Source organism: Trachinotus anak, unplaced genomic scaffold (genome assembly GCF_046630095.1).
Source record: "Trachinotus anak isolate AG129_WGS33_773 ecotype Australia unplaced genomic scaffold, CSIRO_AGI_Tana_v1 ptg000012l, whole genome shotgun sequence".
NCBI classification, from domain to species: Eukaryota; Metazoa; Chordata; class Actinopteri; order Carangiformes; family Carangidae; genus Trachinotus; species Trachinotus anak.
In genome coordinates this window covers 19,140,820-19,167,595 of record NW_027273863.1, presented here as the reverse complement: position 1 = coordinate 19,167,595, position 26,776 = coordinate 19,140,820, and the positions used below count along the sequence as shown (strand labels likewise).

Sequence of the window (26,776 nt, the reverse complement as noted above, 5' to 3'; positions counted from 1 at the left end):
CAGTATTTCAGTGCTGTGACAAGTAGCGTCGTTAAGAGAAAACTAGAAACACAACTGACCTACATTTTCAGCAGGAGAATAAGAAAACTGTGGCAGCTCCCATCAGGCATTGAGGGGAGTGCCATTCTGTGTTTACTGACATCACCCAAAGCTCAGTACAACTGTTAAGAGAGAGGAAGACAAAAGGAGGGAGGAACGAGGAGGGGGAGTGTGCTTGACAGCTAGTAAGCGAGAGAAAAGGAGGGGAATCCATGTGGAGGAGGCATTTCATCAAAGGTGAGACACTTAAAAGAGGGTGAGAAAACACAAGAGAGAGAGGAGGACTGTGTGTGGGCCTCTGTTGACAGGTTGTATGTAATGTTATTCATTTGTTGTTAGCCTATTAGCATTAATATAACAGCCCTAGCTCTATTAGTGCTAAAAAAAGAGACGTCTTTCCTCCTTTCCTTCTCTTTTTCTGCAGCCTGTGCTGGTTGTGAGGACTAAATATGAAAGAAATGCAACCCAGCTCTAATGACCTGTCGGAGTTGGACTCAGTAGTGGTTACAGAAGCCCAGGTAACTCAAATATACCACGACTATAAGAAGACCTCAGGTCATGTTTCTTCATCCCAGAATGGATCCAATATTATGGCTTTTCTCAAGAGAAATGCTTTTGTTGTTCTCACAATGACAGCTATCGCATTAGGTAGGTGGCTCTCAAACATATTGCACTGTGGAAATTGTACTTTTATCTACCATTGACCTGTTTTGCAATTGTAAAACTAACGTGCAACCTTCTGATTGCTTGCTTTGTATTAGCAAACTGTGTGAACTGGTTCTGCAGCATTTGTTATTTTAAACTCTGCCTTTGACAAATACTAATTTGATAACCTGTGTTCATGTTTCTCTGAGGAATTGGCCTGGGCTTTGCCCTGCGACCCATTAATATGTCAGCCACTGATATAAAATATCTAACCTTTCCGGGAGAGCTGCTGATAAGAATCCTGCAGATGGTCATGCTTCCTCTCATCATTTCCAGTGTGATTACAGGTTACACACATTACATGATATATTAGCCTTCTTGTCCATACAGTACGTAAACAGATGATACAAAACCCATTGCCACAGTAGTATTTGGTGCAAGACTTACCAACCCTTGAGACTGATGAAAGTGGAGTGCAGACTGTGTCTAGAGCTGTGGCTGTCAAACTGACTGTAAGATGAGTCTTACATTGCCACTATAGAATAGATAAATCCATTTCATTGACGTATCAACATTCATCCATCTCGCAATTTTATTTTCTTGTGTGTCAGTGTAGAGTTTTGTTTATAGTTTCCCCAGAAAATGTATTCTGTAAATGTTTTCACAGTTGTTAAACAATTTCAGCAATTTATATTAAGAATTCTTTAATCGTGCTATTAAATAGCAGGTTCTTTCACTCCTTATGTAACCAAAAGGAAACCCTGAAATATTTGACAAGCTTATGTGGAATTTTTAACATGAACTTTCCAACTTAGTTTTAGTTTTAAGTGCAGTAATGACCTTAATTGGCCCATCGTATAATTAAAGATGTTTAAATGATTTTTTGTTTGGTTTGGTTTGGTTTGGCTACAAAATATTTTTGAAATGCACAGACATATTTTTAGAGGTGACCTGACAATCGAATGGTTAGGGCACATACCATGTGGGCACAAGTGCTCTAAGCAGGCAAGTCCCCAGTTCAATTCCCAGCTTGGCAGACTCTTTCCTGCATGTCATTCCCCTAGTCTGTCCCATTTCCTGTCACTCTCCACTGTCCTATAAATAAAAGTTTACAAATGCCCAAAAAAATAGCTTAAAAAAAGAAATATTTTTAAAGATTTAACAATATAATTGTGGTAATTATTTCACAGTTTTAAAAAATGAGACACAAATCTGTTTGTCAAGCAAATAAATAAATGATGACAATAGCAAATGTGCAAATTCAACAGGTTTATGTTCATATTTACAACCACTATGTTTTTTTTTTTATCAGGCATGTCATCTGTGGACAGGAAAACTTGTGGGAGAATAGGACTAAGGGCCTTCACCTATTACATGGTCACCACCCTTATTGCTGCATTCACTGGCATTGCCTTAGCTGTTACCATCCAGCCAGGGAACTCAACAAGGACCACCCCAGTGTCGTCTGGTGGTAAAGTGAAGGGTGTGCGGAACTTGGATGCCTTTCTAGATCTAATCAGGTGTGTATACCAAAAGTTATAAAATGCAGGTACCTTGTAAGGATGCAGTTGGCTGTCAGCCTCCAGCTAGTATTAAAAACAGTATCTGTGTTTTTAATTTTTAGAAACATGATCCCCTCAAATCTGGTTGAAGCTTGTTTCAGAAGGGTAAGATCTGCAATGGCTATGATTTGCTTTGAGATTTACACTGACATTGGTTCATACCTACCAACCTTTAACATTTGCTTATACTCCAGTTTAAAACAGTTTATTCCAGGAGTGTTACAACAGGAAATCATCCTGGTGACATCAGTTTTACTGGGGCCAGTGAAAACAGTGAGATTCCTTTTTGCTCTATTCCTGTGATTTGAGCCAATTGTTTGTCAAATCTGGTGTCTCTGATGTTGAACTGATATGCCTGATCTATGCCTAAACAATGTCATGTCACAATTTATTTGATTTATTATTCAGGGACCTTTATAGATGACACAGTACCAGGTACCTCAGATGGGGTAAATACCCTAGGCCTGCTGGTCTTCTCTGTTGCCTTTGGCCTCATTCTGGGCGGCATGGGGCCTCAGGGAAAGCCTCTGAGGGATTTTTTTGACTGCCTGAACGAAGCCATTTTGCATCTTGTCAATATAGTCATCTGGTAAGAATTGAAAGCTACTATTTACTTGAACTGGCTATGTTGTTAGTTCTTCTATTTCATTTGCACCGGTCTGCATATATTTAATATTTTGTCATATTTGCTCTGTTAACTTTCCAGGGATTTGAATTATTTTAGTGGTATTCAAATGCTCTTTTTATCTTTGTGACAATGTTTTGGATGTGTTAATAACAATGAGTTGCATGAGTGTTTGTTACTTATTATTTTTGCATAATATCCAGGACAGCCTTATGATGATTGTCTTAGTGTGTTTGCACAGACCAAAATCTATGTATCCAGCATCAGGCTTCCTGTGAAGAATATTGTCAAATATGATGATTTACTCTTTGCCCTTCTCCTCCTACATTGATCATTGATCATTTCCTCTCTTCTGCTGTGTCTCAACTCTTTATATCACAGGTATTCCCTAGTGGGAATCCTCTTTCTGCTGGCAGGACAGATTGTGAAGATGACAGACACTGGAGAAATAGGTCGTGAAGTTGCCATGTATGCTCTCACTGTGATCACTGGCCTTCTGATCCACAGCCTCTTCACTCTGCCCCTCATTTATTTTGTTGTCACGCGAAAGAATCCCTTCAGATTTATGAGTGGTCTTCTCCAGGCCTTGACCACTGCCTTTGGGACTTCATCAAGGTGAGCCAGCGTCTTAATATTAAACAAAACAAATGGACGATGATTTGAACTTTATTGCCCTTGCTTTTTTCACAGTTCTGCAACCTTACCTGTAACTCTCCGCTGTATGGAAGAAAATCACATGGACAAACAAGTGATGTGCTTCATGCTGCCTACAGGAGCCACAATGAACATGGATGGTGCAGCACTCTATGAAGCAGTTGCAGCTTTATTCATAGCCGAGGTTAATAATATAGACTTCAACCTGGGTCAAATTATTGTCCTCAGGTAAGTTCAAAAGGAAACTTAACCTACGTAAAATAGGTTGGACACTTAAGTTTTAGAAATGCATGTCTTAAGGGCATTAGGTCAATAGAAAAAATGGGCTATCACATTCACATTGTACATGTTTTTGTTTTTGTTAATTTATGTTGCCCATTACTATATGTGCATGTTGTATTTATCATCTTTATCATGCCTGGTTTTTTGTCTGGCTACAGGAAAATTGAGCCATGTGTGAATTACAGTGATGATCACATACTGTTATTCTATTTCTATGAACACAAGTAGAGCCCCTTAACAACTTTGTTTTGCTTTTGAATGAGCAACTAAAGATTTTGCACACGATGAGTATGAAGAACGCAGACATCATGTTGGGCCAGCTCCCGTAGGTTTGAGTGGGCTCCCTGTGATTGCTTGAGCTTGCACATGTACATGTTAATGTGTGGATCCACAAGTATGAGTGATCGACACTAAGAGCACTGTGAATGTGTTCTGCCTTATTTCTTAAAACTTGATGAGGATCATCTGACCAATACTGTTTCCCTTGTTCAGTTTGATTGTCACAGCTGTGAGCTGTGGTTCAGCAGGGATCCCTCAGGCTGGCACGGTATCCATGGTGATTGTGTTGTCATCAACTGGACTTCCCACTGAAGACATATCACTGCTTCTGATTGTTGACTGGATTCTGTAAGTGAGAACTATATATAGTAGAGTTAGAGGAAAGTCACCATTAAACTACATTGAGATGGTTTTTGGTACTTAAAACCACAAATATATCTTCTTATGGATATTAAACTTAAAGCAAAACTGGAAATGTGTCAAATATGGGACTGTAGAAACTTAATATTGTCTTTTATGCTTTGAATGGAAATAAAGCCTCCAAAAATTAAGAAAAAAAATTCAGCGAATAACAGATACAGAAAGTATCCCCTAGCGTAATAAAATTCTAAGCTTGTGTTTAGTTGTGGTCAAGTCACATGTACAAGCTCCTATATCTTCAGCTCTTCATGTATGTTTGTTAATAGGGATCGTTTGAGGACTGCCACCAATGTCCTGGGAGACTGTATCGGTGTGGCTGTAGTGCAGCATCTCTCCAGACATGAGCTACAGAGCTCCAGGCCTGTGGAACAACATTTGGTGGAAGAAAGCCTCCAGCTCTGAGCTTCAATGAGCTTTACAACAGCCATTTGTAATGGCTTAAGTTCATGTGCTACGTCGTTGCTGAATGATAACGAAAGCAGTAGTTGATACTCACTTAGTTTAGAACATGGACAATAATCCCCAGGAATGTGTTATAGCTTGAGGAGCCGGTGGAATTAACAGCAAACTTTATGCAGTGTGTAATTTAAGCCTGAAACATAAAATGGTCTGATCTATGTGTGTTATGTTATACAAACTATGATTGTGTCCTCATAACTATAATAACTATATTTACTTTTTCAAGGTACAGCTCAGTTTCTGTTATTCACTCAGTAACCACTATCCTGTACTCTTAAATTTTATTCTCAAACTTCGTATTGTCACTACAATCTTAATTTTTCTACTGGACTTTATTGAAACAGCTCATAAGTAAGGGTACTAGATATACTAACCTTAAAAATCTAACACAGGCTTAACATAAGGTTATGAAGAGGTCAAACCAACCCATGTATCTTAACACACTGTTTCCTTCCTTGAAGTGTTGCAGATGTGTCTTTCATTGGGAACACTCTACCACCATCTGGTGGCAGGAGTGTCAGTGACCCAGTTACACATTCATATCCATACATACAGAGCTGTTAAATACTTAATGGAACTGCATTTTATGGAAGTAAACACAGCTCAATGTGTGCCTGGAACAGAAACATGATTGTGTTTTGTCTTTCTTCTACACAGAGCTACAGGAGAGTGTGGTTATTAAAGAAAACAACAGAACCTTAGAAGATCATTTAACTTACTGACTGTTAAGAAGGACTCAAAAATCTCCAGATATCCAAGTACTAAGATAAGCCACTCATTCATCCACACTTTCATACATTTTCATTTATTACAACGGGTCATTAAAATAATGTCGGTATGTTCTGAAACCCCTAAAGCTATCTACTCTAAGTTCTGTGTCTATCAATTGTACTAATCAGTTGGAAAACAAATGTGTTTAGGCACAAGTCTGGACATATTGCAGTATTTCAGTGCTGTGCAAAGCAACGTTACTAATAGAAATAGAAACACACCCAAAATGCATTTTTCTGCCAAGCAGCCAAAGGCAGAAGAAGAATAAGAAAAGTGGCTGCTCCCACTGGGCATTGAGTGCAATGCCACTCTGTGTTTACTGACATCGCCCAGAGCTCAGTGCAGCTGTGAGGAGAGAGGGAGAGAAAACGAGGGAGGGAGGAGGAGGGGGTGTGAGCATCACAGCCAGCAAACAAGAGAAAAGGAGGGGAATCCATGTGGAGGAGGGGTTTCATTGAGGGCGAGAGAGCTTAAAAGAGATGGTGAGAAAAAGCAGGAGAGAGAGAGAGCGGGGACGACTGTGTGTGTGTGTGTGTGAGAGAGAGAGAGAGAGAGAGAGAGAGAGGAGGGGGAAGATGCTGTTGCCAGGGAACAGCGTTGAAGTAGAAACGTCCACCTTTTCCAGCTCGTAGGAGGATAACAACACATTAAATCATGGATGCGAAATGGACTGAACATAAGGAGAAGGAAAACAGCTGATTGTGACTCTGTGCAGCCTTCAGGGAACCAAAGAGAAGGTAGGCAGGTGTGATTACATAACCGTCAAAACACAGCTCCCATACGGGTGACATCATCACAGCAGGATTAGAGCCTGGGATGGGGGCATTAGTGTTGGTGGAGGGAGGAGGAGGAGGGTAGAGGGGGATTCAGCAGAGACCAGCAGAAGTAAATGTGAGGCAGAGAGATGGAGCGTGATCATCACAAGATGAGCTAAAAGCGCTGGGCGAGGATTATCTTCTGTCCAAAAAGCAGCATGGGCTCTGACAGGCAGAGGAGACTGAAAAGATGAGAGCAGGATGGTGTTTGCTGTGTGAAGACCCTGCCTCTCCTAACTGCTCTCCTCTCTACAGGACGAGGCAGCTTCTCTCTCAGCCTCCATTAGCAGCATCAGGTAACAGCCGGAGTTGTCCAGCAGCCCAGGTCCTGAGCACACAAATGACCCACCTGCAGATGTAAACAGTGATGCCCCTCACTTTGATCAGGCAGCTCTAAAAAGGAGGAAGAGGAACAGAAAAGGGAACGTCTGAAAGCAAAACAGGGAAGCTTTCAAAACGGCGCAGAGGAAATCTTCCTAAGTACAGCATGTGAGTACGCTGCCTTTTACCTGAGCCATGATTTTTCTGTGTTTTTCTTCAGGGGACGTGAGGTATAGTGGGCAGATTCCCTATCAGTGACATCATGCTTAATGCTGTGCTTCGTTCTGCTTCTGTACGTGGTTCCATGTGTTGTCATTAGTGAGTCGTGACTAAACTGCTTGTCTCCTCTTACACAAACATATTTTCTCAACCAGTTTCCTATTTTCAGTATTTGGATCCTGATTGGATTCTGTCAAAGTTAGAACAGTTTTTGTTATTTCTCATGCTGTGAGATAATTATGTTTTTCTTTTGTTTTTGAAGTGGATCAGGATCTGGACCAAACTTTAGCAACATTCGGATTACATTCTGTTGGGGTTGTTTGGTCAAAGTGAATCAAATCTGATAAACCAAAGCCAATGTAACGAAGCAGAATAACTAAGTTTTTGAGTGTCGTACTCTTAGTAAATTCCTAGATATATTTTTTTAACTTTTGTTGTGTATTTAGTCATGAATCACCATGTCTTCAGGGGCTTTACAGGCTGTTTACAACACTGCCCTTGTGTCTGTAGATTTGCGTCAGACAAGTTGAGGAAGGCTGTACTCTATCGTGATGTCTTTGTTGCCTTTTATCATCAGCGGCTCTATTGATGCTTATCTCCAAGCTGCAAGTCATGTAAATTATTGTAAAAGGCAGAGCAGGAAATACTGTATTCAAATGGAAGCTCTACTGCTTCACTTAAATTTCACAGCTTACTTTCAGTGTCTGAGACAGGATTTTAGGTTTTGGGTTTGATAGGCAGAAAACAGTGAATGGCTCACAAGATAGTGTTTGGGAAATGAAGGCTGCTCTGCCATCTGGACACAAATCCCTACCAGACACGTGCTGCTGCAACATTACTTTGTGTCCGTCAATCAGCAGCACGGTGTATGAGCAGCTGAGCCTCTGCAAGAGACATCTGCACAGACAACAAACCGCACGCACTGCTCTGCTGTTTCCGTGTGAACTTTCCGCTTTACTCTCAGTCAGTCACACCCTTCTTACATTCGTGATTTAGCAGGGAAAGTGATCAAACTGTGTCACAGTGCTTTTTAAAAGATTATTTGAGTGTGAGAACAGAGGAAGATGACTCATAGTGCGATTTAGCCTGAAGGGTCTTTGTGGAAGTGGCGTTTAAGGAATTCCCCATTAATCCCACATCAAACACTACAACTTTCTTATGGGACAATTCACTGTAGACACCTCACCACTCTCCTGCATCAATCACAACACAGCAGCGCCAGCAGCATGAAGCCTGAGGGCCTGTGCACATTCAATGTGTTTTTCCACATGGCTTCTGATGTGTTTCGCTATCGCACATCAGTGCCATCCCAGTGGACAAATGGACTGTGGTGCGGTCTGCTGCTGCATGAACTCTGACTGGGACAGTGATGCAGGGAGGACACTCCTCCCCCATATGCACATTTCTGACAAAAGGCTTGCACGTGATGTCCGCTCATGGTTACTGATGGTTACTGTGTTACTGATCCTCGTTTGACAGCCTGCAGTGATCGACCAGAGCATTACATACTGTAAAGCTTCACGTGACATAATAAGAAAAGGACATGAAACCTTAGATGGAGACTTCTGTCATTTCTGATTTGGTTATGTAAAAGAGTTTCAGTGCAGATCGCTATCTGCTTCATGGCAGCACGTATGATTTGCTTGTATCCCCCTGAGGGGCTTTATGAGCAATGTGGTGTTTTATTTTTGTCTCCTGCCTCAAGGATGTGAAAGGAAACCCAGTGGGACTTAGTCTTGCTAAATTGTTATTACTATGACTTCACTGTATAGTCATTGCCTTTGGCAAAATTACACTTTGGATTTAGAAATTGTAGCTTTTGTGCTTTTTTGTCCAGTACACAACAACAATTGGATCTCACATTTGTTATGTGTCATGTTAGTCAAAAAAAGATGAAATTTGAAGGTTAGATTCCTCGTAACGCCTTCACAACACCTACAGAATGCTGTGCTGCTGTTTGAGGCCAACTAATTACACCTCCTATAAACCTACAGGTCAGCTTTTACTTAGGGGTTCTCCAGCAATTGGTGGAGAAATGAGAAAAGAGGCAGAAGTGGCCAAGATGTCCTGATTTTTGTTCCTCTTGTGGGCCACCTGCAAAAAACTCCTACATTTCCCATAATACAACTGGGTAGTTTCTTTCATTAGATCCTCCCTACCTCCCAACACCCATGTCTTTCAAACTCCACACCTTTAGTTTGTAGCGCAGACTTTCTGTCGTAAGTTTGAAGTCTCAAGCGAAAACTCAGATAATCCTGACGAAATCATCGGGGTTGCACAAAAGGTGTAAAAAGGGTGGAGTGTCCCTTTAAAACAACTTTATGTACTGTATGTTTTAACAGTGTTTTAGCACCTGTTTGTCTACTAAATTACAACATTATTTCACCTGTTTGTCAACCTCAGTGAGCTGAAGCCTGTCCTCCCTGGCAGGGGATGGGTACAGCAGAGGCCACTTTACGCATGGACAGCATGGAGGTGAAGGACGAGTGGCAGGATGAGGACTTCCCCAGGTATTCCTGAGTGTGCCTGTGTGAGAGTGAGCGGGAGAGAGTCTGTGTTTGTGTGAGCAGTTCGTCCAATTTGTCCAACAAGCTTTGACAAACAGGCCACAGCAACGATGGAAAATCAGTCAGACGTGTTAAATGCTGAAGGGCAGCAGGTGTGTTCTTTCCTAGATGGAGTCGTTATGTGTAACAGGAGCAAAACAGCACAGAGAAAGTCGAACACGTCACAGTGTCCAGCAATGAAAACATAACCACCTGCACTCGTTCGCTGTCAAGAATCGTTTCTACAGCAGAGGACTGTTCGCAGACATCAAGTATATTAACGACATATTTACATGCAGTATGTTACATAGTATTTGATACTATTTTACTTTAATCGTAACCATGCATTTCTGTTTGTTTATGTATAAAAATGAATACATTTGGAGACTGTTTTAACGTGAGTGCTACAGAGAAAAACAAAAAAATGCAAATTCAATCCACCCTTGAATGTCTGTTGGTGCTGTCTTTAACTTACCTCTTCTGACAACATAATAACAGCAATTATCCCAGCGGCTCCATCAGCAAGCCCATACTTGTGGTGTTTTAGGGTGTGTTAATGTCTGTGTCTTTGTCTGTGTGGGGGTGTGTTTGTAAGAGTCCTATCTACTAAAATCTAGTCCTCTCAACACTCGGCGCTGAGAGCTCAGCTGCCTTATTACACTGTAATGTCAGAGGGGAGTTGGTAATTATTGGTGCTGTTTCCGAGGACACTGTAGTTAAATCACAATAGAGCTTCTCCAAACACAAACGACAACGAGCAAAAGGGATGACTGCTGATACTTTATTTTAGTATCTTTTATCATGTTAATGCTCATAACTAGACTTTACAAACAACAACCATTAACTTAGTAACAAGAAACCAAGCCCAAAGAGAAACTATGGATGTTAGTTCATTTCTTATTCATACTGTTTCCATTATTGTTGAACTTGTACATGTTGTTTTCCTCTGTAGGCCACTACCAGAAGATGGGGATGTTGATTCCTCATGTGGCCTCACTGACATCAGAAACAGTAAGCGAAACAAATACACAGCACTGAATATGTTTTTTTTAATTCTATACTGTATCTTAACTTTAAGGCCCTGCTGTTTTAGATCCCCCCACCTCTCTGAATGTGGGTGAGTCCATGGCCCAGCGTAAACGCAGGACCTTGGTGGCCCCCGACATGAACCTGTCCCTGGATCAGAGCGAGGGGTCGGTGCTCTCTGACGACTTCCTGGAAACACCCGATGACCTGGACATCAACGTGGACGACATCGAGACCCCCGATGATACTGACTCACTGGAGTTCATTAACAATGGCAACGAGCTGGAGTGGGAAGGTCAGATGGACGTCAAATGACACTGAAAAATGAGGGATGACAGGCAAATCATATTACCTGCAATGTCCTTAGTTTGAATCCTGCTTCACATGTCACGTGATATCACCCATTTGGCTGTCCACTCACAAACTGCTAAAGTTGCATTGTGAAAGTTGAAAGTTTTTCACATTCAATATTTGTTTAATTTTGCTAAACTGTGACACTTTATACAAATTAATTTCTGGTCTTAAACTGAAAGTAATATTAAATTTTATAGCAGACAGTCCTAGAAAGCTCAAACTCCCTGACCTGCCTTGTGCCGATGTCATGTGACTTCATAAAGTTACGGTAAACGATCTGACCAGCAACCTTTTCTGTGTCATCCTGAATCCAGATGACACTCCAGTGGCCACCGCCAAACGTCTTCCAGGTGAAAGTGAGGAAGAGAGAGACGCATCAGGTCGTCTGTGGCGAACGGTGATCATCGGTGACCAGGAGCAACGGATTGACATGCAGGTCATCAGGCCGTACCTGAGGGTGGTAACGCACGGAGGTTAGTCAGAGGGCGTGTGTCTCAGTGTTTTTAAAGACCAGCACTAGAAGAACAGTTTTAGATATTCAGTTTTCTATGCAAATGTTAAGAAGGAGCAGGATAACATTAGACCAACCAAAGACAGCTGGGATGCTTGTAACTAGTCAGAGTCCAACAAAATGAGTGTGTGTGTGTGTGTGTGTGTGGTACAGGAGTTGTATGGAGACACAAGGTTAGATTACATATCTTTTTTTTTTTATTATTATTTTTTTGGGCTTTTTATGCCATTATTATAGCTCAGTGGAGACTGACAGGAAAGGGGGTAGAGAGAGGGGAATGACATGCAGGAAAGAGTCAGACCGGTCGGGAGTCGAACCGGTGACTGCCTGCTAAGAGCGTCTTGCGCTCAACATGGTACGCGCTCTAACCACTCGACTACCGGGCCACCCCTAGATTACATATCTCATTTATAGTTTGTGAATGTGTGTACTCTTCTTTCATATCATGGTGTCTCTCTCTCTCAGGTTATTATGGCGAGGGTTTGAACGCCATCATCGTTTTTGCGGCCTGCTATCTTCCTGACAGCAGCTGTGAGGACTACACATACATCATGGAGAACCTCTTCCTGTAATATCCATTCTGGTCTCTTTAGAGACTCTTTCATAGCAGCATGCTGTATTATGAGCCTTTGTTTCAAATTACTCTTCCTTTCAATGTGTAATGCATCAAAGGAAATAATGTCTTTATCGAATGTACATGTCAAATCATGTTTGAAAAAGTTTATCAGCATTCAGTGCTGGTAATGGAAGATGGATCAGTTTAACGAAACTCATTTTGGCTTCAAGAATTTTATTTTGTGGAGCATGTACGTTGCTTTACAGTCTGAGTCTGATCCGAGCTTGTTTGTTCTGTTGCCAGGTACGTTGTGAGCAGCCTGGAGCTTCTGGTGGCAGAAGATTACATGATTGTTTACCTGAACGGAGCAACTCCTCGCAGGAAGATGCCTGGCATCAGCTGGCTGAAGAGATGCTACCAGATGATTGACAGGAAGTAAGAGAGACACAATCAGAACAACTGCGAGGGAAATGAGAGTGTAGTGTGAAATTGATGATATTTGTGCTAAAGATGAAGATAATGTTGATAAATTGATGGTGGGAAAGACATACTTGATTGTGTGAATGCCTCCTGCAGACTGAGGAAGAACCTTAAGTGTCTCATCATCGCTCACCCAACGTGGTTCATCCGGACCGTCCTAGCCATCTCAAGACCTTTCATCAGGTGAGGACATGGTTACGATGCATCACTCTCAGAAGCACTTCTCTTAACAAATCTAACAAGTAAAGAGAAGACAAGAGATAAACTGCTAGTTGTGTCATAGTGATATGGTTTTGTTATATTCAAGCCATCCCCAAACACAAAAGCGTAGCTGTTACACAATCACAGAGCTAGAGCTGTGCTGCACGGCCTGACCCTGATGGCACCTGATGTCAGAAAGGATTATTTGGGACAGTAATCACATGACGTTTATGTTTTCTGCAGTGTGAAGTTCATGGATAAAATCCGTTACGTTCACACCCTGGGGGAACTGAGCCAGATCATCCCCATGGAGCATGTGCAGATCCCGGAGTGTGTGCTGCAGTAAGTACTCTACGCCACCAAGGGTTGCTGTTGAGATGCTACTTGAGTCTGTCACAGCTTGTTATGTGTTGTTATAACACCTTGAAAGAACACTCAGTAAAGGGAACAGTGTTTAAGGATGATTTAGTTAGTATTTATGATAATGTATACATAAATGCTAACACTAATACTATTTATCATTGTTTATTTTAATGTACTTGGACAGCTGACAACAATAGAGGATCAACATGGTGGCAGTGACAAAAAAGTCAAAGTCAGCATTCACTCTGTAGATTAGTAGAAGTTTATGATGAGTAAAAGCTCATGTCAGATTTCGTATTTTTTCGAAGCAAACTGTGGGTGGCTGTACCTTGGAAATCAATAGTTATAGCTGAGTGAGACTCAAAACCAGAGGCTCTGGGAAGCACTGCAGTGAATACATTAACACAGTAAATAAGGCCGCACTATAACAGCAGCTATGATTTTAGGCTCATCTTCTATACGTGATTTACGCTGATGTACAGCAACGTAGCCTCTTTCTACCACTGGAGAGAAGTGTGTTGTGATCAGTCAGATTTCTATTCTCTGCTTTTGAAGGTATGATGACGAAAAGATAAGAGCACAAAGGGAAAGGTGAGCAACAGATTTTTTAGATAGTATCTTATAAAGGCTTTTAATGCATGTTTTCTTTCCTGGTTGTAAGTTGTAGTATTAATATTTGCCTACATTACTTACAGACTTGAGCAAGACCAGCAGCAGACCAGCTCAACTGTGCCTAAAGAAAGGTGACCCCATTTTGCAGTACATACACTCCAGGGACGTTCTGATTACATAAAACTTTGTTCTACTCCTGATATGGAAAATGTTCAGACATCTTTCTTTCATTTAAAATTGGTGACGGCTGCTAGAAGTTTGAACCCATTTAAATTGTTTGTAACCACCTGACTCATACACAGTGCAACTTTAGTTGTTTAAGTTATTTCAAGTCATCAGTTGAGATGCTGAAATAAGGAAACTCTCTCCATTAGCATCAAAAAATGCAATGTAAATAGATGTATAGCAAACTGATTAAATTACTTCTCTTCACATTGAGTAATTTCTGCAGCCAGATAGATAAATTTTGGAAACAAAAAACACAACCTAATATAGGCTTGATGACCAAGCAAAACATTTATATTTACTTAAGGCTTAAATCTAATCTTTCACTTCCAGGCCCAAGTCAATGATAGCAGACGTTGGCTGTGACATCTGACATTAAGGTAAGGGTTCTCATTCGCTTACCTCTCCATCAGCCTTATCCAGACTGGTTTGTAATGTCAGCCCATGGTTACCTATCTCTGGCATACAGGGAAATGTTCTCTTGTGCGTACACACACACGTTTATGTGCGCAAAAGGGACATGTTACAGTAAATCACTGAAATGCTGGATGATGGCCTGTCTGGAGCGCTGTGGCACTGTCCAAAGGTCAGGTTCTCACTTCAGAGGCACCAAGATCCAATTTACAGTAAAACACAGAGTCAGCCAGAAAGAACAAGTAGATGACCTGGACTTTAAAATTCAGTTACTCTCCTATCAAGACGTAGGGAATTTGCAGTGTCAAATCAAATCTGTAGTTTTAGAGTTTAAGCCCAAGTCAAAGTGCATTTGTTTTCATGGGTAGTTTGTTCTCAGAGAAAAACTGGAACACATGGTGGTTTCGTCTGTTTCGTCAGTGACTTACATGTTTTGATCTGATGATGCAAATTGAGTCAAATTATTTGTCTTTGCATATAAGTAAAAAGTAATGGAGAAGAAAAAATAACTATGTTTCCTCCTGGTCTCTGAACTGAGAGCACTGGATAAATATACTGCTGCGTGATTACTATTAATCATTCAATCAAGTCCAGCTCATTTTCACTTTTGCCAAGTCATGTTTCAATTCTATAAATTCAGACTGTGTGAAAGTCCAAGAAATGTTAACTGATCCTCCAACATCATATTCCCTCCATACCTCTGTTACATAAAGCACAGCTGCTCAACTCCTTAAGCCCGTCCACCCACAACCGATCAATTCTATTTTTAATAGACGGTGCGACTGAGGTCTGGCAAATTGATCCGTGCCGCACAGCCTGTTCTGAAATTGGGGGTAAAATACCTGCCACAGCAGGTCTTGGTGGGTTAGGGTGTGTGGGGTGGGTTATTTTAGAAACTCCCACCCCTCTGCGCAGTCCTGTGCTGCTGACCGTCCTATCAGCCTCCATAAATCAAAGGAGCTATCAGACGGAGGACTGGCTGACATCCCAGGAATGGACACAGGCACCATCTCCTAACCAAATGCCAGCAGAGGAAGCAGGAGAAAAATAAATAGGCAAACCTGATATGTGTCATGTTGAATTTAGTTTAGATTTAGTGCATGCCTACTGACTCACTGCCAAACCTGAGAATTATATAAGAAATGTTACATTTGTGGAGATGCAAACATCAATTGATAAAGGATAAAGATGACAAAACAATTAAACTTTCTGTATTTGCATTGCAGAGTTTTAAATGGAAGAACCAATGGGTAACATTCATTCATTACAACGGGAGCCATCACCACGCATTTGTTGCACAGGATTAAATCTCCTGACTGGATCCATTAGCTGCAAGACAATCATTCCTCAGAAACATTGTTTTCAGCAACATGCCTGCTTCTAACTATATGTTTATCCACACCAAAGCATTACAGGATATAGTTAAATCAACTGCTCCCTGCATGTCAAGTAGAGCTTTATCTACAGCATGACTTCAGCTTTATAAATGAAAATTTATGGACTTGGATGAACCTTACATCCTCCGACAGAGCTGGGAACGTCGTGTAAATACTATATATATTTTTGAGAAAGGCATTTGCACTGATATTTGGGTTTTGATATGAATGGCATGGGTATTGTTTAGTTTAAGGGCATTTACTGAAAAATAATGTGCAATGATATTGTTCTTAGACCTACAGTAGATGTTACCGATGCAAACGTGTTACAGTTTTCAAGTTTTCCAGAGTCTGATAATCAGGTGGCATGCTTGTTCATATCCTTCCTGTTTCTGTTACATGTTTTTGTCCGTTTTTAATGTTTTACAAAGGTACTTTTACAAAACAGGAAGCATAAATTGTTACAAATGAAATGAAATATATTTAAAGAGAGAGTCAAATTAATTGCTAAATGTTATTCATGAAAATGTGCCATTTGCTGTTTGTAAAAAATAAAGAAGAAATAAATGAGTGAACTAAAGCAACTCTGTCATGCCATGATTAGTCGCCTCTTGTGTTGAGCTTTGACCTTTGATACAAATAACTAGCAAGGGCAGCATAACCCATGTACATTACAGATTATTTGCATCCATTTTACTGCCTCACTCTGATTTGGTCCAGAATGTTTTTGACAGTGATTTATTTTGATACATATATTGAAGGGCATGATTCTGATTTATGAGCCAAGTCAGTTGCTGTTCTTTGTCACCTGACAGTCCTGTGCTACTCTTCATAGGGGTCATTTGGCCTTAATACTCTTGAAGTGACCCTTTATTTTTATATGCAAGGTTACTGTGATCACTAGGTATGAGGGCAATATGTAACTCATAATAACCTATAATCTCAGCCCCATTTTGCACATTAATTACCATTTTAAACATTAACTTTTAAGATATGTTATGCAAAATCAATCAGCCTGACCAATTGCTGATTGATTGGTTTAGCCATGATGAAGAGAATAGGAAGAGTTTACTACTATTTTATATATATATATATATATATATATATATATATAACTTTGATATGGAAACAGGTCTGTCTTCTGAACATGAGGTTTTTTACAGACTATTGATAAAATATTATTGAAGAAAGAGACAGATTCACTCTCTCAGCAAGAGTTAAATGAGAAGCTTGATACCACTCATGTACAATGTTAGAGTCTGGAGGCCATTGGCGTAGCTTAGCATAAAGACTGGAACTGGGGGGGAAGTATCCAGCCTGACTCTCTCCAGAGTTTGGAAAACCACAGACTAATACCTCTACAACTGACTGAGCAACGTATGGATTTATCTGTATGCAAACAGAAACGTGAAAACAACATTTTTACTGAGTGAAAAAAAGAGAGTTTTTACAGTACTTTTTGGATACAGATGAAACAACCAACTTTGATCGTGTTAATTACTGAGCTTTTGGCAGAGCCAGGCTAGCTTTTCCCCCCTGCTGCCAGTCTTAATGCTAAGCTAAGCTATTCACCTCCTGGCTCTAGCCTCCATGCTTACTGCACAAACATGAGAATGGTATTGATCTTCTCATCAAAGTCTCTGCGAGTGTATTTCCCATATACTGTATGTTAAACTATCCCTAGATATGCCTGGAAATGTATAATTAGACTCAAACTCTAAATGTGGCAACAAAAAAAAAATAAGTTTCTAAATCAAAATACCGGGCAAGTAAAGGTTTGTCTTTCTTCTGGGTCTGTGGAAAAATATGTGCACCACATGCTTCACATGGTGGACCACATGGTTTGGTGTCCTATGATATGTCTGAGCATATGTGGGGCAGTTTTGTAATCCCATATTCATACCAATGCATATGATTAACTGTTTACTAACATCAGTCTACTGCAACATATCAAAACTGCCAATCACTTTGACATGGGGGGGGGGGGTGGGGGATACTATCATCACATGGTGGCAACCGGCCTCACGTAGCCATTGAGATTGTCTTGGTAGTGAAACATGAAACGATTTGCTCCGATAGCTGGGACTCAAAGTTCACCTCCTTCACACCCACAGTTACGGAGATAAGAGCGGCTGTGACAGAATTCGTTCAAATACTGTAAAATAACACGAGATTAGACTGCACACAACCGGAGGTGTGTGACAAATTATACTGATAAGCAGCTGCCTTTTCAGTTTAAAGAAAGAGACTTCTGCTATCAGACCTATAGCCATGACTTGAGATCCTGTGGTCACATGGCTGGTGTCCATGTACTCCAGCTGGTTGCATCAGAAATATGTGTGACGCAGCAGACAGACACACAACAGCCAACTAAATATAGTGCTTGTGGTTTTCAGCCACCCGGAGCTGTGTAAGCATGGAAAACTTCCCTCAAAAAAACCAAATAATGAGGTTTTTCTTTGTGCTGTGATACAGATGTCTCAACACCAGGATGTGACTTATATACTTATACAGTGAACAGCCCTTGCTTCCTTTCCATACATTGCCCTTTCTAGGACAAAAGCTCCCTTAGGATACATGGTACACATAAAGCACGTCTTATTAATATATATATATATATTTTTTTTTTTTACATATATTGTGAAGTCAAATTTATCTCAAATGAAGAATACAGAAAGATTTTACCAGCTCTAAACTAGCAGCATCACCAGTCTACAGCTGCTTATCCACAGCACCACATGTCTGTCTGTCTCTTGCTCTTTCCAAAGAGAATTAATTTTGTGTTTCACAGATTAGCCACATCACTGTTTCTCTATTATCTTTTAAGAACTCCGTTGGGTTGTGGGATTTGTTGAGCATTTGGTTGGCCAGCATTCATTGACCCCCGACAGCAGGTGGAAAATTAGGGATCTACTTTCATGCAAATGTGAGGCTCCTGAGTCGCCCTCCTCTCATTGGTGCTGTAGGCTGTAAAGTGACAGTTCATTGGCGGCAGGAAAAAGGTGGCTGATTGGTTAGAGAGGCTGTGACGCTGCAGCTAAATCCTTTATATGCCTGGCAGGGAGATTGTCTATCAATGAAGTAGTAAAAGGGGGGGACATCTGTGGCAGAGGAGAAGGAAAGGTTTTTAGAGGAAGCCTTTGATAGACTGTTTGCTTTGGCTGGGTTCCCTTCTTTTATTTACTGAATTCCAGAGGTGACCAATACACAAAAGAGCTGAAAATGAAGTTCATCATTGGCATTGGAGGGTAAGTCTCCTGTAGTTGATTTACCTACTCATCTCTTATTCAAAATTAGCAAAAAACTTAGAGAGTAACTAGTGTATGGTATAAAATTCATCCTAATTTCAGAGTGACCAACGGTGGGAAGACCACTCTGACAAATAGACTACTAAAGACATTACCTAACTGTTGTGTTGTGCATCAGGATGACTTCTTCAAGGTAAGACCAATTCAAGTAACCATTCTTTTGAGCTTTTGTCACTATATATTCAGTTTAAAGCTACAGTCCTGCTATATATTGTATCAATCTTGAGCTAATGATATAAAAAGTATTATTTTTGATATATTTTATTTGCTACGTTAAGTTTGCCCTTGAGGACATTTTGTGCTCAGAAATAATCCACCAGTCTGACCTGCAGATGTCCTGTCATCGCAGTAGCCTAGTAATACATCTGGCTGATTGTCTCCTGGACAGCCAATGAAAGGGCTGAGCGTCCCCACTTAAAGTGAGACGTTGTCTAATCATGTTGCAAATTCTGCAACCACCTTTTTGCATGACCATCAACCTCTGACTTAAAATGAGACAGAAGATTTTATTCCTACCACAACCTTTTTTTTTCGTGCTGCATTTATGGATGGTTGACAACTCATCAACATCACTGACTTTTTCACCTGATATCAAATTCTCTGCCTCTATAGCGAGACAACAAGGGTGTCTACTAGGGCCACACAATTAAAAAAGAAATTATACCGCAATTATCGAATCGCAAGAAGCTGCAAATTTTTTAATTTTTTTTCGAGGTAGTTATCGAAATAGTTACATTTCTGAGAAATTTCCTCAAAGCAAAGCAGCGGCAAACATTACCACTCTGCTGCAGAGTTTTAAAATATTTTTTTACAAAATTACTGTATCCAAAGGTATTGCAACCGAAATTTCGAAAACCGAAGAAGCATTTTAACCGCACCAAAAAAATGAAACCGTGCGCTACTTTTGGTGGAGATGAGTCCTTGACTTGTCCTGTCCAGGTGTGATCAGCTCCGACTGATTACTAGGTTGCAGCAATGTTTTATTGGTGACTGTTATTTCAGAAACCCGATCAAATAGAAGTCGGGGAGGACGGCTTTAGACAGTGGGATGGTAAGAATGGATTTCGCGTAGGAAAACCATGCAGTAATGTACTTTTTCTTTCCTGCACATTTCTGTAGTTTGGTAACCACTCAATCCTAAACTTTGTGATAATTTGTCATCTATTCTGTGAATGCTACAGACATTCACTAACCGTACTGTAACCGACTAATGTGTGTTAAAGCACATTGGTGAGGAGTGTTGGTTGCATGTGTGGTGAAGCCCGCTTTTCTCTCTTCTCTCCCTGTTCTGTCTCAGTGATCAGTGCCCTGGACATGGAGGCTATGATCAGCACTGTGAAAGGCTGGCAGGAGAACCCAGTCAAGTTTGCCCGCTCTCACGGTGTCAGCCTGTCACCTGAAGCTGAGGAATCCAACTCAGAGGAGAAGGGGATCCACATTCTCATCATCGAGGGGTTCCTCATCTACAACTACAAGTGGGTTACTTATGTCACTCTCATTTTTCAACGCAAGTTCTAAAATTTAACCTACAGGCCTTTTGACCTCTAAAACTTTTCACTAATCTGAACACCCTTCTGCAGGCCTCTCATTGACGTCTATGACAAATGTTTCTACATTTCCATTCCTTATGAGGAGTGCAAAAGGAGGAGAAGGTAAAAGGCTCTTGGAGTGACTTTGGCATGTACCACTTTAAGTGTTAGACACAGTAGTACAGGCTATAATATAACTTGATTGATTATGTTTCCTCAGTACAAGGACATACACAGTCCCTGACCCCCCTGACCTGTTCGATGGCCACGTGTGGCCCATGTACTTGAAACACAGGAAAGAGATGGAGAACAACTGCGACAGAATAGGTTTGTTAAGCCAACTCTTCGCCCCAAGAACTAAATACCAATGTATCCATTCATCAATCTCCCGGTTCACATCCTAATGTCAAAATAAAAGCACAATATCCCTTATTAAATGCAAACAAAAAGATTCAACTGTTGCCCATAAAGGACTCTCATTCATTTCTGATTTGTCTTTTTTCTGGACAGAGTATATTGATGGGATGACATCAAAGGAAGAGATCTACAACAAAGTGTACGAATGTGTTCAGAACTCCCTGCTGAACAACTTATAGGTAAGAGGAAAACTGAAATTAATCAGCTATGTCAGATCAGTAATAGCTCTTTGATTCAGTGTGAGTAACGTCTCTCCTTTCTCTCTCTCTGCAGCAGGACGGGGACAACAGCGGATTTGTGTATAGACTTGTAAATATAATTTTGAGTAAATGTGTAACACCAGCTCTGTACTTCTAGCCTGATTTGTAAATAGGTAATCATGTAACTTATTAAGAACTAATGGCAGAAGTGTTGTGTTTTGTATAATCCTGTGTAACTTTTTTCTAAAAGATAAGCCGCCTCTGGTCTGCCCAGTGTCCAACATCAGGGACAGATCTAAACTCTGATCTTGTTGTACTGTATGTCAAAATAAAATTCCCATTGGGGGGATTTTTGTTTCGCAACTTAAAGAAATGACTGAATCCACTTATAGTTCCTGTTTTGTCTTCCTAACTCACTCCACACTCACACTCCTGTTCACAGTCATAAACCTCACGTTTTACAGTACAAACATTTATGTAGAACTGGGTTTGACTGATAACACCCTGTGGCTCATGTATGAGCCTCCTAATCACCAAGATTAGATTTACAGCTACAATAAAAGCGTCTGGAAAACTGTTATCTGTGATCTTCTGAAAGCCAATCGACAATAGATTACAGTTTTCAGGAAGGAAAAAGAAAAAAAATCACAACTAGAAGTGATTCAATTTAACTGCCACTCAAATGACAGTTTAAAGAGTATCTGTAGTTAAGAAGAGAAGGAAAATAAACAGCATTTTTCGTCTTGCGCATCAGGAAACACTAAGGAAGTCAAGTGTGCTAATACGCACCCAGATTAACTGAGGGTGCTTTATTTTTAATCATCCACTTCACTGACTGGACTGGATTTTTTTATGCCACACCCTACCCACAGAAGACACCATGTTTTTCTCCTTTTAAAATCATATCATAAAGGAATTATATAAAGGAATTATGGCCTAAAATTGACCTAAAAGTACCTCAGTGTACATTCAAATATTCTATGACTTAAAGGTATAACATCTTTACTGTTTGTATGTAGACACGCTAAATGCAGGCACCACAGCCTAACTCTGACTTTAGTTACAAATAAGGTAAAAGAAAGAAAGGCTTTTTAAACATTGTGACAAACACAATGTGCACCGCTGAAGCACATCATGAAAATCATGTGACATTTCTTTAAACGATTCCATTTTCACTTCACCCAGACTCAGCCACAGACAACACCAGTGACATGCTCAAGGTCAGGAACATGTTGACAGCTATGGCCTGAACCTTAGTTGTTTCAAAGAAGACTTAATTCAGCTTTCCTGCTCTGCTTACAACGCATCCATTGACATCAGATATACCCTTTTCCTGCTATTGCTAAATCAGTGGTGGGAGTATTTGAATCTTTAAAGGAAGTAGCTGTACAACCATGTAAACATACAGAACTATCATCAAAAAGTAAAAGTACTTATTCTGCAGTACAATGTCCCCTGTGTCTGAAATATTATTATATATGGCATTATTAGATTATTGATACTGACACATCTGTATGTAAGCAGTGTTTTCCTGTCATAGCAGCTTGAGGTGGAGCTAGTTTTAACCATATTATAAATGGTTTAGTCGGGTTGTGAGATGATTTTGATTTTTGTCTAATCTTTGCACAATTTTGGTAAGTTTTTAAGTAAAACCATCCAAGAGGTTTAGAGGGGGGGTGTCCCTGGAAATGCTGCCGCTGTTTGTAAATGTTGACAAGCCAAAAAGTTTGGGAACCACTGGCTTTATGTTTAACCACATGTTGCAATTTATAAGCTTAGCGTGTGTGTTTTTTTAAAAATCTTATTCAGAAAATCTGTCAGATAAAAGACAGACGTACTACAGAAGTACAGAATTTCCCTCTGAAATATAGTGAAGTAGAAGTGTACAGGTAGCTATCTCAAAATTGTACCACCGTAGCCAAGTCAATGTACTTAGTCACTGAGCTTAATCAAGAAATGGAGGGATAGGTTACCACGTCCAAAAGATCAAAAGTCCTCTGCAAAGTCGCCCACACTGCTCTACACTCAGCCAACACTATCCACACATAAATGAGGGGAAACGTAGAGCCATAAATTTTCACTTTTATTGATATTTCGAGATCAAAAACCCAGTGAATTATATGTTAACCTTGAAGGTTGCATTTAATGCCTGCAGCTGACAACACAGCATGACTGCACAATAAAACAAATGATCTGTGTCAGACCAGAGCTGACGATTGAGAAATCAAAGGATTTATATCCCAAACACATAGAATCAAGGGTATTGATAACTCTTTACTGTCATAGAACATTTTCTGAATCTCTCCTTCTTCTTGTGATCACAGAAAACCTCACACTGTACATTTCTCTGAGACGAGACTGGCCAGCTCTGTCCCAGGACCTGGCAGAGCTACAGAGGGTGTGTTGGGGGGAGTTGGGGTCTTGTGATGCGTTTCTGGGAGTCTTTACATGCCAACATTTGGCCTGGAGCACAGGGTAGAAGGTCTGTCAGTTTATATTTAGGCTAAGTGCCTGAGGTGTCAGGGGGAGCATATTTGACGAGTGCACACACCCACTCAACACTCCACAGCCTGGTCTGAGTCAGGGGCCAGTCCCTACACGCCACCCATGGGAGGGTAAGATGAGAAGCTTGCAGGGTGGCATGTGCTCCCACGTCACCCGCCGCCATGGCGACCCCCAAAAGTAAAGCTGGGGTGTCCATATACGGGTGGAGAGGCAGGGACACAGGAGACGAGGGGCATGTCAACAGTTGTGATTATGCCACAGGAATATTTATGGCTGTGATTAAACTATGTGAATAAGTGAATTCATTCTTGTGCAACACTTGAAGTCCCCCAGTGGAACATGTATAAGCATTAAACAAACATTTAATAAACTGTTTATAACACACTATAATGTGGACGTACACAGCTATTAGGACATTTTAAGTTTATTAATGTACAGTGTTTATCAGCAATTATAATTTCCCCTATGAAGACATATTTTGAAGACACATGTGTTTCACTGTATTGTCATTTATTAACTTTTTACACCGGCCTTCACTCATGAGTGTCCACAGGAGGTCTTATGGTTTGTAACTGCATTATAGTTTGTTATAGACCATTTATTATATATTTATATACTGTATGATGAAGGAGGAGCAGGATTTGTGTTGCCCCTCTGTAAAACTGAACAGTTGGCCTTATGCCTCTCATTGCTTCAGTGTTAAAAGGACAGGAGGTAACCGGCACTGGTGATTAGGTAACCGGCACTTGATTGGTTTGCAATGACCTAAAATCCATAACAGAGGAATAAATTACATCTGGTGCTAATCTTTTCTTATAAATTCCCCTCCATCCTCCTCATCAGAGGATGAATAAATGTATTCTTTATTACAAATTACTGTTTTAAAAATGACCTTTCTACCATCTAAGCCTAAAGACATAAGCTACACAGGGAAGTGCCAAATGTAATGATTCACTGTCACTGTTATAAAATGGGCACATTACAGTAGAAGTTGACACCACTGAGCAGACACAACATAAAACAAAGCTAAATATCAAATATCACATGCATTAGGAACTATGAGTATTTATTTAACTACAAATTATAGTTCAGCAAAACAACCAAAACCTTAAGTAGATAGATAAATTAAGCTTAATCAAATCTAAATTAATTATCCTAAATTAACCCCTGGATTAATCTGGCTCTGATGTTAATAAATTTTTGTGGTGTCTGCTAAGCAGATACAGTAACTACAGGATATAATATATATATGTACTATGATATGTGTAATTTACGTAGAGTCCCAAAAGTAGAATGATTCAGAATGGCCCATTTCAGAATATTATATTATTATTATATATTATTATTACTAATGTACTTATCACTTTAATTTTGCAGCTGATAAAGGTGGTTTATGAAGTAGCAAAAATGAAATTACTTGTTTTAAGCACTTCAAAAGTGCTTTTAAGTGGACTACTTAAGTAAATGTACTTAATGAATTTGCACCACTCCACTCTTATCACAAAGCTTAAGGCCGAGACAATCCATCATTCTAAATTTGACATTGAACAGTATTCTTGTTAAAGCTTGAGTCAAGGGATGAATAAGTCTGCTTAAGACAGTTTCAGTAGATCAGATGTTAAATGTTCTCGACGCTAATTTGTCACGTGTAGATCAATGAAAACGTGAAGATAGATAAAGCGACATGTTGCTCAAAGCTGAAACACAAGGAGAGCTGCCCCGGCTGACTTTGGCAAAGGTTAATCAACGATAAGCAAGACATGTGTCACACGAAACCTGATGATCTGCAGCCCTGCAGCTGTCAGAAGACCTGCGACTCATCATTCATCAAACATTTCTATTTAAATTCAGGTTACAGAACAAAATCAGTTCAGTTTTATTTAACAATTCACAATTTTTGCTTCCAGGGTGAACTTATTATCTACACAAGTGGAGATTTACCCACAACAGAGGTCAATCATTTTCATTGTTCAAACATTTTTTTCAGCATCTCACCTGTATTGTCTCCCCATGATCTGTGGTAAACCCTCTGGCTCTATCATTTTACTCCTCAGACTGGCAGTGTGAGGCCTCAGGGGGAAGACAACAGGTATATTCCTTGTAGGGGAAGCTTTCTTGTGGTAAAACCATTTTAAGACCATCATCTTCGTTAAATCTCACAAGAAGCAAAGCCTGGATACCTAGATTCATGGGATAAGATATATTCAAAGCGTAAATGAATTAGTCTTTCACAGGGAAAGCTCTGCTGCTGCTGCTGCCGCCGCTGCTGTAGGTGTACCATGAAAACAACCAGAAACTGTTTATTTTATTTCCAAGCACAATTAATTTACAGTAAAGATTAGTTTTTGTGGCAACACTTGTTGTGATTTGTTTACTTTCACGTCAGACACACAAGAAAGACTCAATTCAACGTTAATACTTACTGGCTAAATTTTGTGGGTTACATGTCCTGCTCGGGAAGTCTTGTGCCAAACCAGTGCCGAGGAACTGTGGCTCTTATAAATCTGGTCTGGAGCAGAGAGCACAGAGGTGGGCGGTGCTGCACTTTGGACCAGGGAAGGGTTTCTGTAGCTAAGAATAGAAAGGCACACAGGCTCACAATCACGATGCCCTATTTGGCAGAGGAAACACACACTGCGATACTTCATCTGAGAGGTGACAAATACTGAGCAAGGCTTGAGTCCTCTGTCGATCAGACTGTGTCTCTTATCCTATTTGTGACCCATATTAAACAGCCTAACAGGTCCCAGACCTGAATAAAGGGTCAGGGATCGGGGTCGTATTATTAATCTTTAGTCTGTTCAAACCTGAGCCACACAGTGAAAAGTGGGCAACAGGCTGCAAATAATCATTATGTGTACTTAAATTGGCACAACACTTAAATATAACTTTGAGGTACTTCAACCATTTTGCCCTCTGATTTGTGTGATTGTGTTGCATGTGCTGTATCTTTATTTATCTTTATTTATTAGTATTTGCAGTATTTGTATTCTACATTTCGGAGGTGAACACTGTACTTTTTATTCAGCTACATTTATTTGGCAGCTACAGCTACTTTGCAG

General features: G+C 40.3%; 3 protein-coding genes and 1 long non-coding RNA gene across 8 annotated transcripts; 3 read left to right on the top strand and 1 right to left on the bottom strand.

The window, feature by feature from the left end:
* The first annotated feature begins 269 nt into the window (after positions 1-269).
* LOC139628544 (excitatory amino acid transporter 1-like) lies at positions 270-6,825 on the top strand. The gene is made up of 13 exons (XM_071490286.1): positions 270-347; positions 464-687; positions 894-1,031; positions 1,997-2,204; positions 2,309-2,351; positions 2,441-2,519; positions 2,655-2,835; positions 3,253-3,486; positions 3,562-3,753; positions 4,300-4,434; positions 4,773-5,723; positions 6,362-6,473; positions 6,807-6,825. The coding sequence occupies exons 2-11, from the start codon at positions 489-491 to the stop codon at positions 4,906-4,908; spliced, it is 1,545 nt and encodes a 514-aa protein (XP_071346387.1). The 5' UTR covers positions 270-347; positions 464-488; the 3' UTR covers positions 4,909-5,723; positions 6,362-6,473; positions 6,807-6,825.
* On the top strand, positions 6,548-16,335 carry LOC139628547 (caytaxin-like). 2 transcript variants are annotated; one of them, XM_071490291.1, is made up of 13 exons: positions 6,548-7,040; positions 9,495-9,601; positions 10,590-10,648; positions 10,731-10,958; positions 11,332-11,490; positions 11,994-12,096; positions 12,388-12,519; positions 12,661-12,747; positions 13,009-13,107; positions 13,684-13,719; positions 13,824-13,871; positions 14,299-14,345; positions 15,606-16,335. In XM_071490291.1, the coding sequence occupies exons 2-12, from the start codon at positions 9,525-9,527 to the stop codon at positions 14,336-14,338; spliced, it is 1,068 nt and encodes a 355-aa protein (XP_071346392.1). In that variant the 5' UTR covers positions 6,548-7,040; positions 9,495-9,524; the 3' UTR covers positions 14,339-14,345; positions 15,606-16,335. The 2 variants fall into 2 exon arrangements, with proteins under 2 accessions (XP_071346392.1, XP_071346391.1); XM_071490290.1 differs by lacking the exon at positions 6,548-7,040 and adding an exon at positions 9,278-9,375.
* LOC139628549 (uncharacterized) lies at positions 10,405-26,286 on the bottom strand. Of its 2 annotated transcripts, XR_011692808.1 has the most exons (6): positions 26,138-26,286; positions 25,710-25,894; positions 15,222-15,392; positions 12,636-12,799; positions 12,443-12,498; positions 10,405-11,468 (listed from the first exon to the last, which is right to left on the bottom strand). It is a non-coding gene; the product is annotated as an uncharacterized lncRNA (long non-coding RNA). The 2 variants fall into 2 exon arrangements; XR_011692807.1 differs by lacking the exon at positions 15,222-15,392 and having other exon boundaries at positions 26,138-26,278.
* LOC139628548 (nicotinamide riboside kinase 2-like) lies at positions 18,834-21,594 on the top strand. Of its 3 annotated transcripts, none has more exons than XM_071490293.1 (8): positions 18,834-19,003; positions 19,106-19,196; positions 20,066-20,114; positions 20,361-20,538; positions 20,644-20,715; positions 20,813-20,919; positions 21,103-21,188; positions 21,286-21,594. In XM_071490293.1, exons 1-7 carry the CDS (start codon positions 18,978-18,980, stop codon positions 21,186-21,188), a joined length of 609 nt encoding a protein of 202 aa, XP_071346394.1. In that variant the 5' UTR covers positions 18,834-18,977; the 3' UTR covers positions 21,286-21,594. The 3 variants fall into 3 exon arrangements, with proteins under 3 accessions (XP_071346394.1, XP_071346393.1, XP_071346395.1); XM_071490292.1 differs by having other exon boundaries at positions 18,835-19,003; positions 21,283-21,594; XM_071490294.1 differs by lacking the exon at positions 20,066-20,114 and having other exon boundaries at positions 18,836-19,003; positions 21,283-21,594.
* Positions 26,287-26,776: the final 490 nt, after the last annotated feature.